Genomic DNA, 15,679 nt, shown 5'->3' with positions numbered 1-15,679 from the left:
AGTGCCCACGCACAGGCCGTTCTGCGCGCCGTTTGTAGCACGCTTACCAACTTAAGGGATAACGGTGCGAAATTTTGATTTGTTATTACAAATTTAAGGTTTTCATTTGACTCACCCTCGTACTTAAAGTAGCTGACGAGTTTTGCTATTTGGGCAGTGAAATAAGCGAGAATGGCCAAAGTAGAGAGGATATAATATGTGGACTGGCAGTGGCAAGTAAAGCATTTCTGAAGAAGAGAAATCTGTAACATCAAGTATAGATTTACGTGTTAGGAAGTCTTTTCTGAATATATTTGTCTGGTGTGTCGCCATGTACAGTAATAAAACATGAACAATAACCAGTTTAGATAAAAAGAGAATAGAAGCTTTCGAAATGTGGTGCTACAGAAGAATGTTTAAGATTAGATGGGTTGATCATGTCACTAGTGGGGAAGTACTCAACAGAATTGGGGAGACGAGGAATTTGTGGCACAACTTGACCAAAAGAAGGGATTGGTGGATAGGGACACATTCTGAGACATGAAGAGATTACCAATTTAGTATTTGAGAGAAGTGTGGGAGTAAAAATCAGAGGGGAAACCAAAGGATGAATAAAGGAAGCAGATTTAGAAAGATGTAGGTTGCAGTAGTTATTTGGGTAGGATAGAGTAACATGGAGAGCTGCATCAAATTAGTCTTTGGACTGAAGACCACAACGGCGACGACCACTATCTACATACAGTTTATTGAAGATTGCTCCCAATTCCACTAATGAAAATGAATCTTCAATAAACAATTTCGTAGCATCGCGTTTGCCAGCTTTTGACACAAAAGAAAAATGAAAAATTTCTCAAGCATTTATGATTTTTCTGTCATCTGGAACTGCTTTGAAAATCGACTTGGGTAGTGATTTAATGGCTTCAACGAATGGGAAAGCTGTATTTTCATTTACTTTTTTGATTTCACCTGATGATATCATTCTCTGGTATGTTATCAACTTGCTTTACTCTTCAAAATGTTCCAAAATTGCAAATAGTGAATGCTGTACAGTATAATGTCTCAAAATTAATGTGAAGATAAACCAGTCATTGTGAGTTACAACTCAACAGACAACATTTAAATAAGTTTCATGTGACAGTTTGTGTTTCAACAGATACCACTTCTTTCATCACAACATTTCAAAGTTATCCTTGCATCATCCTGCAACTGTTAACCATTGATAAAAAGAGAATTCTTGTTGTAGATATGAAATCCATTGTCACAGGCAAAAAGTTATTCAGGAAAGTTTGCCGTAAATGCAGATTAGGCAGCCAAAACAGTGTCACTGCTCATTCAGTTGATTCTGGTTGTGTTCCAGAAATTTGTAGGAAAGATTGCTTCAGACTTTCACATAAGCTGTTTATCATCATGTTTATGAAATGTAATAATTAAAACAAAACAAAACAAAACAAATAAAAGAAGAGCACAATTTGACTCTAATCTTCTCCATGAATGTAGTTTATCCATGACCATACAAAATCCCTGCAATATTTGGCTTCTTTGCTGTGTCACTAGCCTCGTCAGTACGAAAACTTGAAATCCCCATCTGAATCCGACACTATGCAGGGTAAAGTAAAATTGTACGGCACAATTGGCTGAGAGTCCCTAAAGAGATATGTTGAGCTGCCTGTCTGAAGTTCTTTCAATGGGGCACCACTTCAGTGACTTGTGTGCTCTTAACCTATCAAGTAACCTTCTGGGGAAAGGGCACCTAAGGTTTAACGTCAGAGTGAAACTATGTGCTGTTCCTTTGTATCTCCATATTGCTGAGAGGTGAAGGCAGACTGAAAAATTTCCATGGTCCAACCAGGATTTGATTCCATAACCTCTCTGTTTCCACTTATTTGTGTTAGCACTAGACCACAAGGGCTCGACATTGCGTATGATGTTTGACTATTATGGATGCAAACAATGGGGGTGAGTACAGGACAATGAAACAAACAGATAATCCAAATAAACATCAGTCTGGAAACCAATCCTTCCACAATATGATGTATGCACAAGTACAATTATGCCAGTATTACAACACTGTTAATGTCTCAGTGTACATTTATTTTGAAACACTACAACTGATGCATAAAATTACAAAGTGATAAACTACCCTTATTTGACTACCATATTACCAGATACCTAAATACCGGTGTATAACATTTCGAAAAATGCATTGGTCGTGCCTCATTAGTACCATGGCTTTCCAATATCCCCCAACTTGAACACAATGGATATTTTTCGTGGGGATAGATGAAAGCTTTGGTTTATTCCAGTGCTGTTGATACTGCCCACGAACTCCAGGTATACATTGTGTACGGTTGTCAGAGCATTTAGAACACACCTGGAATTCCTGAAAGTGTACAGGCAGTTATAAGGAGATGTGGTAAAATGTTTGTCTTCAAGTGCATATCTGCAGTTTGGATCTCAATGATTCTGTTATAAGGTGTTCATACAAATAGGTGACCTCCTAATATCGTATTGGACATCCCTTTGGCCAACTTAGTGCAGCAACTCGGGATGTTTATTTTGAAACACTACAACTGATGCATAAAATTACAAAGTGATAAACTACCCTTATTTGACTACCATATTACCAGATACCTAAATACCGGTGTATAACATTTCGAAAAATGCATTGGTCGTGCCTCATTAGTACCATGGCTTTCCAATATCCCCCAACTTGAACACAATGGATATTTTTCGTGGGGATAGATGAAAGCTTTGGTTTATTCCAGTGCTGTTGATACTGCCCATGAACTCCAGGTATACATTGTGTACGGTTGTCAGAGCATTTAGAACACACCTGGAATTCCTGAAAGTGTACAGGCAGTTATAAGGAGATGTGGTAAAATGTTTGTCTTCAAGTGCATATCTGCAGTTTGGATCTCAATGATTCTGTTATAAGGTGTTCATACAAATAGGTGACCTCCTAATATCGTATTGGACATCCCTTTGGCCAACTTAGTGCAGCAACTCGGGATGTGGCATGGACACAACAAGTCATTGGGAGTACCCTGCGGAAATACTGAGCCATACTGTCTGTATAGCTGTCCATAATTGCGAAAGTGTTGTTGGCGCAGAATTTTATGCACAAATTGAGCTCTCAATTCCGTCCTATGAATGTTCAATGGGATACGTGTTGGATCTGCATGGCCAAATCATTTGCTCAAATTGTGGTCCAGTGACATGGTGCATTGTCGTCCATAAAAGTTCCATCTTTGAATGACTGCAAATGGTCTTCAAGTATGTATACATGAACATTTCTAATCAATGATCAGTTCAGTTTGACCAGAGGACACAGTTTAATCTTTGTAAATACATTCCACACCATTATGGAGCCACTGGCAGCTTGCAGTGCCTTGTTGACAACTTGGGTCCAGGGCTTTGTGGTGCCTGGACCACACTCGCACCCTACCATCAGCTCTTATAATCTGAAATTGAGACTCATCTGACCAGGCCATGGTTTCCCAGTCACATAGGATCCAACTGATATGATCACAAGCCCAGGAGAGGCACTGCAGATAATGTCACACTGTTAGCAGAGGCACTCGCATTGGTTGTCTGCTGCTGTAGCCTATTAATGACAAATTTTGCCACACTGTCGTAGCAGATATGTTCGTTGTACAGCCCACAATGATTTCTGCAGTTATTTCACCCAGTGTTGCATGTCTATCAGTACTGTCAACTGTACGCAAAGCTGCTCTAGGTCCTCAAGTGCAAGCCATCGGTCACTGTGTTGTCTGTGGCGAGTAGGCTGTTGTTGGATCCAGGCCTGGACCCAGTCAAACACTTCATCATCTGTTGCGAATCGATGTCAGCGAATAGCTTGTTTTAGAGGTCCAAACATTGAAAGTCACACGGTGAAAGGTCAGGACTGTACGGTGGATGTTCCAGCGTTTCCCACCAAAGCTGCTGCAATGTGGTCTTCACTGCATTGGGCGTGTGTGGGCGGGAATTGTCATTCAGAAGGATAATGCCAGTAGCTGATGAATCTCGTCCGCAGTGATTCTGCAGTTGTCCAAGACTAAAGCATTCACTTTTGTAACCATTTCTGATGTGATGACACGATGAGCCTGTCCAGGACGAGTATCGTCTTCCAGTGACATGCACCCCTGAAGGAATCGTTTGCACCTTTCCACAACACTTGAATGACTTGTACTCACTGTACCCAGCCTTCATCCATCAGTACATTTCACGGCCTCCACCTCCCTCTGCCACCAAAAATCGAATAACTTCTCACAGTTTCTGCTTACTCACCTGCACGTTCGGTAGTGGACGAAGACTTGTGTGACCACCTTCTCTTCAACGTGAAACCACACTGGCACAATGCAACATCAAATGCTGCGCATGCATCGCATGCATCAGTCTCTCTACCAATAGATGGTGCCACCATACCTGCAGTTACGTGGTGCCACCTTACGTGTAGGGGCAAAGGTAGACGCATTGACCAGGTTTCATTTAAATGAACATCATGTGACACATTTTGTTTGATGTGACTGAAGTTAGGTTGGTGAAAATTCAGATACTGCAAAATGGATCATTTGCTTTAAGGAGAAATCCACTTGCGAAAGAGACATGGAAGCAAATTTATATATTTCCCTGTGTGTCACATGACCACATAGCACATAAGTGGTTAGGATTGTTTTCAAGTTAACACACCAGTCCATATGCACGCCAACGCATGCGCACACACCCACACATACAAGCTCTTCTGTCGCTGTCTCTCGCTCTCAGCCATGACTGTCCCCCCTTCCCTGACCCCTGTTGCAGTAATGAAAAGTCAAAATGTTAATTTTCTCTCTGTGTCTGCCATCCACTCAACACCTACTCTACACAGTGATTGATAACATTTATTCCCATTATTTATAATTCGACCATTCCATTTTGAAGCATCTTGTTTTCATACATAAAAATGTTTGGATTTTGGCCTGTAATACTGTAGTTTCACTCCACCTTGTGTTATTAAGTTGTCTTGAGTCCCACATTTAACTTCCTTGTCAACAGATGAAACTAAATTACAAAGTTTACCATAGTTGATAAATGATGGGTACAAACATTTTACTGCTAAAAAAAAGTAAAGATTTTTTATGATTGAATACCAGTTAGAATACATATCACAGCCTCTGATAATTGTTATGGCACAAACTTAGCTTGGACACTGTCACAGCATTGACTACATTTCAAAATGTTCCATTTGTTACACCACAAGTGTCTTACCAAACATGAAGATTTGTGTTTCATACTAAGTAGAAACTAACAAGTTAATAATACCCAGGTAATTGTATATTATACGAATTCTTCCCGTTGACAGTTAAACTTAGAAAAAGTCCATGTCCAAGTAATAAATGAGGTTGTTAATGATGCAGTGGCAATGAACGTATGAAAATCATTTTCCTTCATGTGCATTCTGTTTCTTTGGTAAGCTCATGAAGGCTCCAAACATTGCTGAAAGTAGTTAGGCAGCAACTTTTAGGAAAAAACGTTCTGAAGTAACTTAAGTATGTTTATCAGAAGGTACAAATCAAACCTTCAATGTAAAAAGAAAAATCACTTAAAAGTTTTTATTCTATGGCAATATGATCAGCATATGACAAAAAGTAGGAGGCAGTGTAGTTTTTTTTCCATTGCTTACTGGAAAAGAGGTATCATATGTGTATGAACATATATATTTTTCTATGAATATTGATAAATTTGTTTTTCAATGGCTCTTTATTACAATAATTATTCATATATCACCATAAAAAGTATGGGTCTACAACACTCTTATGATCGCACACAATTCCACATAGAAAATTTAGTGTTTTGGCTACTTTACAGCTTTTCTTTACTCCAAAATGAAGTTATTCCAATACACAAATCAAGTGAAAGATAGAAAGTCAGTAAAACAACAGATATTCAAAATAAATAGTGAACTGAATAATATAACATTATAATTTGTCATGTAAATTGATTATAATCATTTTCTGATAAGCATTTACAATTTAGCCTATTATTAACGTACAAGACATTTCGTAGCAAATGCGAAATACATGGCAGTTATGTACAAAAACCAGTGCTGTTCTGATTCTATAAGTATTAATTAATTCTACAGCATAATATAAAATAGTCTTTCGAAATTTTGTTTCCTGTGTGTCTAATGTAACACTTGTCATTCACCCGCGGCCTGAACAAACTGAGTATGTGGTAAAAGTAACTTTTTATCACAGTAAAGAATGATGAAGATATTTATATTGCAATTTATATTACCAATTTGCTTTATAAAAGTACCATTTAACAGTCTTTGCAAATGGTATTGTGCTGCAAGAGTACCTGTAAACAAAGATTGATAAGGCACCAGGGGCCCTGAATCATGAAATGTGAATCCTGTTCACAAAAAAATCTGTTACCCCAGCAAAAATCTCCAGTAGTGTCACAATACAACAGGCACCATATGCTACATTGTATAAAATAATGAGCCATTGAAAAGCATAGCTGGCTGAACAATATGGCTAAAATTTGCATAAACATCTTCCAATATTTCAACTGTGTTGCAGTACGATGAAATGTGTCACATGCAACCAATACAAAAATACTTCATCCAGTTTCTTATCTTTTTCTCCATCATTCAAAATTACATTTGAATTCATGAAAATGTATTACTAAATATTTTGGCATATATGTTTTCTACAGCTTTATACGAATTAAGACTACCTATGCATACCTCATACACACACATTCTTGCATCTGACAATAACTCAAGAAAATATTGACACGTTTTGAAATACAACAACATATTGTTTGATAAAATAGAGATTTTTCCCAACAAACAGCAAACTGAACAAAATACGCTATATTATTACCAATGCTGTAGTGAAGTGAGTGTCATTAAAGATGTGAAATCTGATTGTCTTTTGAATTACTCCTGAGTATGGAAAAACTTTACTGCAAAGGACTAGAAATAAGCTGCTGTTTAACTGCAGTAACAGACATTTTGTTACATAAACATGTACCAATGATTTGCTAGTAATAATCTGATATAATTCACTTAATACCACAGGATAAGGGCAGATGTTTAGTTTATTAGTCTGCTATTCAACTGCACCTTGTTAACTGCTGACTCAATTCATGCTGCCAGATATACATTTTTTGCTAACTATTCATGTGAGACATGTACAGATCCCACAAAAGATGGGACATTCACTAGGTATGCAATAGAGCCAAAAATGTTTCATTCTGACATTTCGCCTTCAAACAAAGGGAATAAACTTTCCTTAAAGCAATGTTCTTGCTGCAGTGGTAGCAGCACAAATCATACTGTTATTTTTGTTTTCAAATTTACTGTTTTTAATTTTTGCAATGCAGTGCTTTGGTGCTAATTTTATTAAAAGAAGTATATGAGGAAAACAGATTTATGGTCTGCTTATATACCAGTACCATTATGTAGTTTTATTTACCCTACTACAGTATACTTGATTTTATAGAGGCTATAATGTTACTTGACAGCTAAAAGATATTCAAATATATTCATATATTATGTTTTCACTGTATGAGCTGGAATGACTCTACATGCTTCACATGAAATACCAAAAACTGAGACAGATGCTGGTAATTTTACTGTGTCACAGCTGTATGTGTCACCATATTGAGAAGAAGCTCCGCTGACACTGAACAATATAAGCAAGATAACTACCAGGGGAAACAGAGAGCAAAGTGTGACCCAATACACCACATGTAATTTCAAGCTGGTTTGGAACAACCGCTTACTAACAATGCACTTTGAGGTTTATCAGTTTCATTTTATTTCAAACTCTAATTTTAGTGGAGTACTAAGTACATTGAAAAGTGGGAAAATTGTTCCTGTTTAATTACAAGAGGACAGATACAATTTTATAGTGTTTCATTTATATTACAAAGTTGGCCGACATACTCTGCTGACTTCTGTCATTTCCAGTCAGGCTACTGATAAGTGATGACAGTTTAGAGAAGTTCCTCGTGTGTAATTTATTTGTAAATCTTTCAGAAAAAAAGAAGTAACATTGTGTGCATTTCCAAAAGGGCAAGAAGATTGTTAGATCATGATAGTCCTCATAAGCTTCATTCCTCACCCCTAATACATTCATATTGCTATTGCTATTGAATCTTTGATAATGACTGAATATTGTAACTGAATTATCAGCAAATGAATGGATTATATGCAGCAGCAGAATTATTCAGAAAATCAGATTTGAAATATTGATACTCTCTCTAGTCCTTATCCTTGAAATATGAAAAAAAGAATTATTACTGTCAGAGAGACAAACTGAAATTAATGATGTAATTGGCATGTATTGGCTATACATATTCAATATTATCTGGGCAGCAAATATCAGAAATGTGGTACTTCATGAACTTGTCAATGGCCAATTATCTTCATGAACTTGTCAAAGACCGATTATGACAGGAACAGTTGAGTTAACCAGAAGTTAATCACTAAGGCAAGAGGTAATAAAACATTAATGTTATAACCCATTAAGTGTTCTCCAAACCAGGCTTATATGTAGGTCTGGAAGTCTGACAACTGTAAATTAGCCTTGCACAATGAAGACCTATAGTCAACCTCAAACAGATATAAAACAATCACTTTAGATTAATCCCATACACAATAAATAGTCAACAAGCACAAACATACTGAATGGCATACATCTCTGAGGCACTAACATATGCTAGTAAATCTCTGATACAAACTGCACAGTAGCAGACAAAATAAACCATCAATATTAACATCTTTTTCACTTATGCCCCTAACCTGTTTTTACAAGCAATCACTGATACCTGGTCATAACAATAGTTCAAACTTTGTACTAGTATGTCAGATAGCCTGTAACACATTATGTTACAGTACAGTACATCACAGTAAAGAATCACTGAAGCAGCAATCCTCAGAAATATAAAGCAAAAACAGCCCTATTCAATGTCTGATACCTGAGGCAAGTTTGACAATAAATAACCTCCCCTCCCCCACATGTGCTGTCAAATACAGAAAAAAAGAATTGTTTAATTTCAGATTTTTTCATAAAAAATGTTTTTTCTTCACAATCAGAATAAGATAAAGAAAGAAAACAAGCACAAGACAGTATCTGCACTTTTTTTAATGTGAGAAAAGTTTGTACAGTTGGGAGAGGGGAGCACAGAACATTAAAATTTGAGATAAGTTCGAGTAGTTTATCATGCACAGTAAAAGATGAGCTTGTCACACTGAGTTCTAGAATGTGAGCAGCATCCAATTACCACATCCCTATACATGCTATTATAGACTGGTTTAGGTCTCAGCTTTATTTCAAATTTTAATTGCTATCAGCGGAATCCTTTAAAACTTTTATTTTAAATACATTCAACTAATCATTTTCTGAAATATCTCTGCTATATTTTCCTCCTTTCTGTTATTTAAGAAGAAGTTATTACGACTCAAATGTGGAAGATTCCATTTCAGAAGTTCAATATTAATTATTTACTTCTGCACATTTAGCCAACCCTACCCCAGCTATCATTTTGCTTTCTAGGGCTTTTTCCCTACCTTTAGGCATTTTTTTTTTTTTAAGATTTCATGTTTGACGTTCAGTAAATTTTATCAGATACTAATGACTTTGATAAATACTGAATAACTAGTTTCATTCTATAAAAAAGATAAACACTTTTTTTCAGTATGAGGTATTTGACAATCCACTTGTTATAACAGTGAATCATAAGTCTATATATAATTACACAATACCACTCGAACAGAACACTTCAAGCTGTTTGTATAAAATCAACCTTTCTCTGTCAACAGACCAAAGACAACACACAGTTCAGTTGCTTATGACATTTTAACAGGCTAGTAAAAACTGTCCAGCAAGCAATAAAACAAATACTGAAAATATTATCTATGTTTCTACTTAAGAGTTAATACTAGTTTCACATATACAGTTTCACTTACAAATGCCACACAAGACACATTCTGCAACAAATATTGGTTGCTGACTACACAACAATTCATTTTGAATATGTTACAATTGAATACTGAGTTCATTGATTTCTCTGAAAAGCATTTACCGACTAATCACCATCACAAAACTGAAACAACTGTCAACGGCATACTACTTCTCTGAGTTGTTAGCCATTTCCATCCTTAAATTAATTGCCATCTTCAAAAATCCAGTGGCCTGCAGTTTTCTCTGTGGGTATTCAACAGTGATAAGATAAAGCATAACAACAAAAAAAGCAATGTAACAAACAAAAGCCTCTAGTTTCAGAACACGATTAATACTGCAAATTGAAAATTTTCAGTTCATCATTATTTTCTTCTTCCTTTGAAGAGTCAACCCACACTTCACTCATACTATGTTGCAAAACATTTTTCAATTTCAACTTCAATATGTTGCTGTAACTCCAAAGATACAAGAGACATTAAAAGTACCAATTGTCCAAAACTTTTTTTAAACTAGGTGTAACACAAAGTGTCTTGAAATAATTACTGCATTTTCAAGGTTGCCTACTGGACTATCAGACAAATAATTTTAAACTTTTATAAATATTATACTGGTTGACCACCCAACAGAATGTTACAGGTAATGCCAACAATGCTGCAGCTACGTGTACCCCTTTAAACATTTCAAAACAAACCAAAATAAACACTTATTGCCTCTACAGTTACTTAACATCTAACACAATTTCTTGTCAAAGGCCAACAACTACTTATAACTTCCCTATTATAAGTAGACACTTGTTCCAGGAACAGAAGCATGCGAGTAGTGTTATATTGCAACCACTGAAAATTGCAAGCTGACATCAACATACCAAAGAATGGTGCTCTGGTACAGGACAACAGTATGTACATGTAATATCATTTGGTGTATGCTGTTCTGACATGTTTGCACAATACTCTTCAGGCTACTCCAACAATGTGCAGAACTCTAATAAAAATAGTTCATATATGAAAACATTTATTACCTTCCATACAAATATGCCTCACACAATAAATATGGTACAGCAGAAAGCCATGACCATTCAATACTTAGAAAAATTATCAGTTAAGTACTGCACTGTCATCATTAATGGTGAGCAAAAAGCCTCCATCGGCAAGAAGCCACGATTAACATATTTGTGCTAAGTCATTTAATAACCAAATACATTAAATGTACGATGAAGAATACGCTATAGAGAACAAGTAGACCTCTCAGTTGCACAGAAAATACTGTTTTAAAAACACAAAAATTCAGAAGACAGTCCATCAATTCTTTAAAACAGAAATTTGTAAATATTCATGGTTAGTATGTAACTGTTTAGCCATAAACCACTATGGATACTCACAGTTGTGATATTTGTCTACCAACAGCCACCAAATTACTTCGACTTCATGACTGGTCATGGCTATCTTTCATTCAATATTATATTCTCATCTAGACATTCACAAATGTACTTTGTGCCCATTTGCCACTGACACATGAAACAAATTTGTAACAACTAAAATGTTTAACTGTTACAAGATAACTGAGAAAATACGAAACAGCATTAACAACATTAATCTACAGACTACTGCTTAATGTCTCCATTAATTATATTTCAGATCAGCAATAAAAAAAAGAGTAAAGTTACAAACGAGATTCACATCACACAAATACAGTAGCAAAAATGCATGCACAGTTAAGGTGACATATTCAGAGAAAAACTCTGCAAGAAAAAAAAAAAAGAAAAAAGAAAACTAATAAATATATTTTCTATGCGCAACACAATTTACAGCATGATACAGCAAAGAGAGGAAAAAATTTAAAAAATTCTGTCCTATCTACCCTCCTTTCCAGTTAAGTTCATTAAAATGCAGGAATATGCCAGCAAAAATTCTTCCAAACTGCATTAAAATATTTCTTTCACTAACCTACAATGTTTTTGTCTCTTGTGATATTATTTACAGTACAGCATGAAGTGTATAACCTACTCAAAATGATGCTCCAGTTCTTCAATTTTAAACATATCTCCTCATACTCAAAAACAAAACTCGAGAAATATTCTGTTAACTTATATGGTTCTAAAAAGTAGAAATTATGTGAACAGCTGCTTATAATAGAACTTACATCTCAGTTTTTAAGTGGTAAAACACAATGTCTGAGTCACAAATGGCATGAAGTCTGAAAATGAACAGGGAACTAAATATCATTGCATGTCTGCTGTCAGGCTGTCTACAAGTCAGGTGAGACTCACCAGCCCATACCAATATAGTGCTCTGGTTCAATTATCTGAAGTCTTCCATCCAACAGAGGCAGTTGTTGGCACAGTGACAGTTCCAGATGTCTGTTGCTGCTGCTGTTGTTGTTGCTGTTGCTGCTGAATATGGACCTGGCCAGGAGCCGGCAACTGCTGTTGACCTTGGCCCATATCAGGCAATTTGTAGTGCAATAGCATGTATGAAGGTGGCTGTGCATGTGCCGAGGCAACTGGCGTAGCTCCAGAATTTGAAACACGGCCCCGCCGTCTCTGTGGAAGTATGCCTCGCCGTGCCATGTAGAAACGTATTGTCGAGATTGGAATATTAAATATGTCTGAAACATTCTGGAAGGTCATCCCTTTCTGCACACACTCCGCTGCCTTTTGTAGTTCTTCTTCTGAACGGCGAACTCGCACTGTGGGAGTAGAATGCTGTAATGCAGCTGAAATATGACTAATATCCTTACTGTCAGCACTGTTGCTGAGACTGCTGTTCCCACTGGGTGCTGGCAATATGGCTGCAAACTGTGGCATAGATTGCTGCATTTGAGCCTGTTGCTGTGGCTTCAGGACACACATTACATTCTGCAGTGCTAGTGCTGAACCCAGATCTGTAGGGACAAAGAAAAAAAATTATTTGGTACATATCCTCAGATAATATTTTTTTACAGCTTAATGAAAAAAGAAATATTAATGTTTAAATGATGTAAAGACCTGGAATGTCCGTTTTCAAAATATCATAATCGGAACAATAATTTAATTGAATAACAGACATCAAAATAGTGCAATAAATACATAAGTTTTATTTACAAACTATTACCATAATCTGGAAAAGAGGAATAGAATATTCGGTACAAGATACATACCTCTCTGTGAAAAGTTGGCCACCAATTATGCTCTTATGAAGTCATGGGTGGTGACAACAATACAACAGTGTCAATGGTTTCTTTAGGATCTGAAATAGCTACTGCTTCCTTAAAATCTATGTTAACAATGAACTAAGAAACTATTTTCTACAGCTGCAGGAAACAGTGTAACTCTCATTTAATACTCAACTTTTGTGATTAACTACTCAGTCTTTGAGTTTAACAAATCCATTTCCCTTTCTTGTCATACTGCATTTGTTATACAAAACCTCAGGTACAATAAGGAAAACTTATTTACTTTTTGTAAACATACTAGTTCTTGACCAAACTATTTCAAGTCTATCTGATTTACCTGTACGAGGTATCAATGTCTGTATCCACTAATGAAGGTAAGTAAATTGTAACAGATCTAGATTTATTCTGCTGTTAATGATGAAACATATTTTTTATTAACATTAGAACTGATATTGTGACCTTCAAAATTTGCAACTACTAATATTCTTCAGCAACATAAACATTATTCTCTGTGCTGTATGTAGGGAATATAGATATGGTGCCCTGTTTGACTTATAAATTTTCAGCAATTATGAGAAGTTTGCAAAAAAGTAAAAAAAAAAAAAAAAAAAAAAAAAAAAAAAAAAAAAAAAAAAAAAATATCATGATGGTAAATGAAAAGTAAGGAGAAAATCTGACAGCCAAATTGAAAGAAATAAGATATAAAGTGGACAAATTTTGTTACTTAGACATTTCAATTACTGCACACTACAGAAGCAGCTTTAAAATCAGGAAAAGAATTTGAACACCTAAATGTGCTTTCAGTGAACGAAAACAACTCCCAGCGAAGAAGAAGCTTAAGGGGCAACAAAGTTGTGCAGGATGTCTGCAAGCATTATATGGACAGTGGACGAGTCTTTTTCACTGATTTTTGTCTGCTAACAATAACATTCCACTTGTCAAAACTTTATTTACTGGTATGTTTAAGGCCTAGCTCATCATCAGAATATAATGAGGAAGGGCTATGCCAAAAATGTGTAAATAAATGAAGTTTTAACAACATGTTGAATGTTGATCTTAGCAACTGAAAAAGATATGATTAACATTCTTAGACAACAAGCTGCTTAGTGTAAAAAAAGAAAAGAGAGAGACTAAACTCCACCCTAACAGGCCATGAGGACCCAACAGTACCAACTGACCGCAGTTTTATCCTCAGCCCACAGGCTTCACTGGGTGCTGATATGGAGAACCTTGTGGTCAGCACACTGCTCTCCTGACTGTATTTCAGTTTATGATACAGTAGCAACTACTTCTCAATCAAATAGTTCCACAATTTGCCTCCATCCTAGTACTAGCCCAGTCCGATAGCCCCCTTAACTTCAGTGATCTGATGGGAACTGGTGTTACCACTGTGGCAAAGCTGTTTCCATTGTTTCCGTGGTGTTTAGTATAGAACGGGGGGACAATTTGTCAAGGCATTTATGTGGAGAGAGCTCTTATACAGCTGTGCATGCTGAATACTGTTGAACACTGACACAAAGTGCTTGGAGCCAGTGGATACGTGCCTTTGTGTTAATCTAACAAGGCACACCTAGACAGAAAGAAGAAACAATGAAGACGTTCCAAAAGAGAACAGTGAACTAAGAAATATCAAAAAATCTAAAATATAAAGCGGTTTCCTTTTTTTGTATCTGTTAGCTCCAGTAAGTTTTTAACAGTCATAGTGCAATAAGAAATGCTAGGAAAGAAAACCAAGGAAAAAAAAAAATGGTGAATAGTCTATTGGAAGCAACAAAACGTAAAATTATCAAGAAATGAAGAAAACAGCACAATATAGGGAAGAATGGTTGCTGTGAGAAGGCATAGGCTTTAGAAGATGAACTTCCTTTAACCGAAAACATTCAAACACACACAGTAAGCACAACGAGGATTAAAACCAAAGGAAGACGAAGGTACTGTTAGTAATTACCTTTCTTCCATACTAAATTTTAAGGTGACAAATTAAAATCTTTATACAGTTTTTGGTGGTCTTACACACACTTGATAATCTGTGCATCAGTGAAGCATTAACTCAACTGCCCCGACAGTTACTGAGCTTCTCTCTCCAGAAATATTGACAAGGAGTTCCCAAAATTCAAACTCTACATTTATGTTAGTAATTGCTTGTGGTAGCCACTGAGTGAGCAAAGACCCAAATGTGACGTTTCAATGAGTGATATCATCATGATCTTCTGGCGAAGTGTCAAGATTCTGCAGATGCTGTCCTACTTATATCTGCAGCTTGCCCCCTCTCCACATGGCTTCAGGAGGCTGGTTTCACATAGACCAGTGGGCATGAGGGGAGGGGGAGGAGGAAGCACCATTCACATCTTTGTCAGAGCATTGTGTTCCTGTCTCGCAAGGGTGGACATGCTCTCGAAATATTGCTATCAGTGGATTCCATGCTGCACTCACTGGGTATCCTCTATATCCACTTACTAGATTCTCATGAATGCGAATTTCGATGGACGCTTATGGTGCTATCCCAATAGCCGGTGGCTCAGCAGAGCACCTTGGTGTTCTTGAAGTCAAATGTCTGATCTTCCTTGATGCTATGTTCTGCTGTCATTGATTTC

General features: G+C 36.5%; 1 protein-coding gene and 1 long non-coding RNA gene across 4 annotated transcripts in view; one reads left to right on the top strand and one right to left on the bottom strand.

Moving 5' to 3' along the window:
• Positions 1–15,679, top strand: part of LOC126284378 (uncharacterized) — a 248,437-nt gene that overhangs the window by 196,148 nt on the left and 36,610 nt on the right. The gene's annotated exons all lie outside the window — the stretch shown is intronic.
• Positions 5,700–15,679, bottom strand: part of LOC126284374 (protein bric-a-brac 2-like) — a 204,018-nt gene continuing 194,038 nt past the window's right edge. For all 3 annotated transcript variants that reach the window (XM_049983252.1, XM_049983255.1, XM_049983253.1), the window contains exon 6: positions 5,700–12,815. In XM_049983252.1, coding sequence (XP_049839209.1) covers positions 12,229–12,815 — 587 coding nt within the window. In that variant the 3' untranslated portion in view covers positions 5,700–12,228. The remainder of the gene's footprint in view (positions 12,816–15,679) is intronic.

The sequence above is a fragment of the Schistocerca gregaria genome, chromosome 8 (assembly GCF_023897955.1).
Source record: "Schistocerca gregaria isolate iqSchGreg1 chromosome 8, iqSchGreg1.2, whole genome shotgun sequence".
In the NCBI taxonomy this organism is placed as follows: domain Eukaryota; kingdom Metazoa; phylum Arthropoda; class Insecta; order Orthoptera; family Acrididae; genus Schistocerca; species Schistocerca gregaria.
This window is presented reverse-complemented; position numbering and strand designations above follow the sequence as displayed.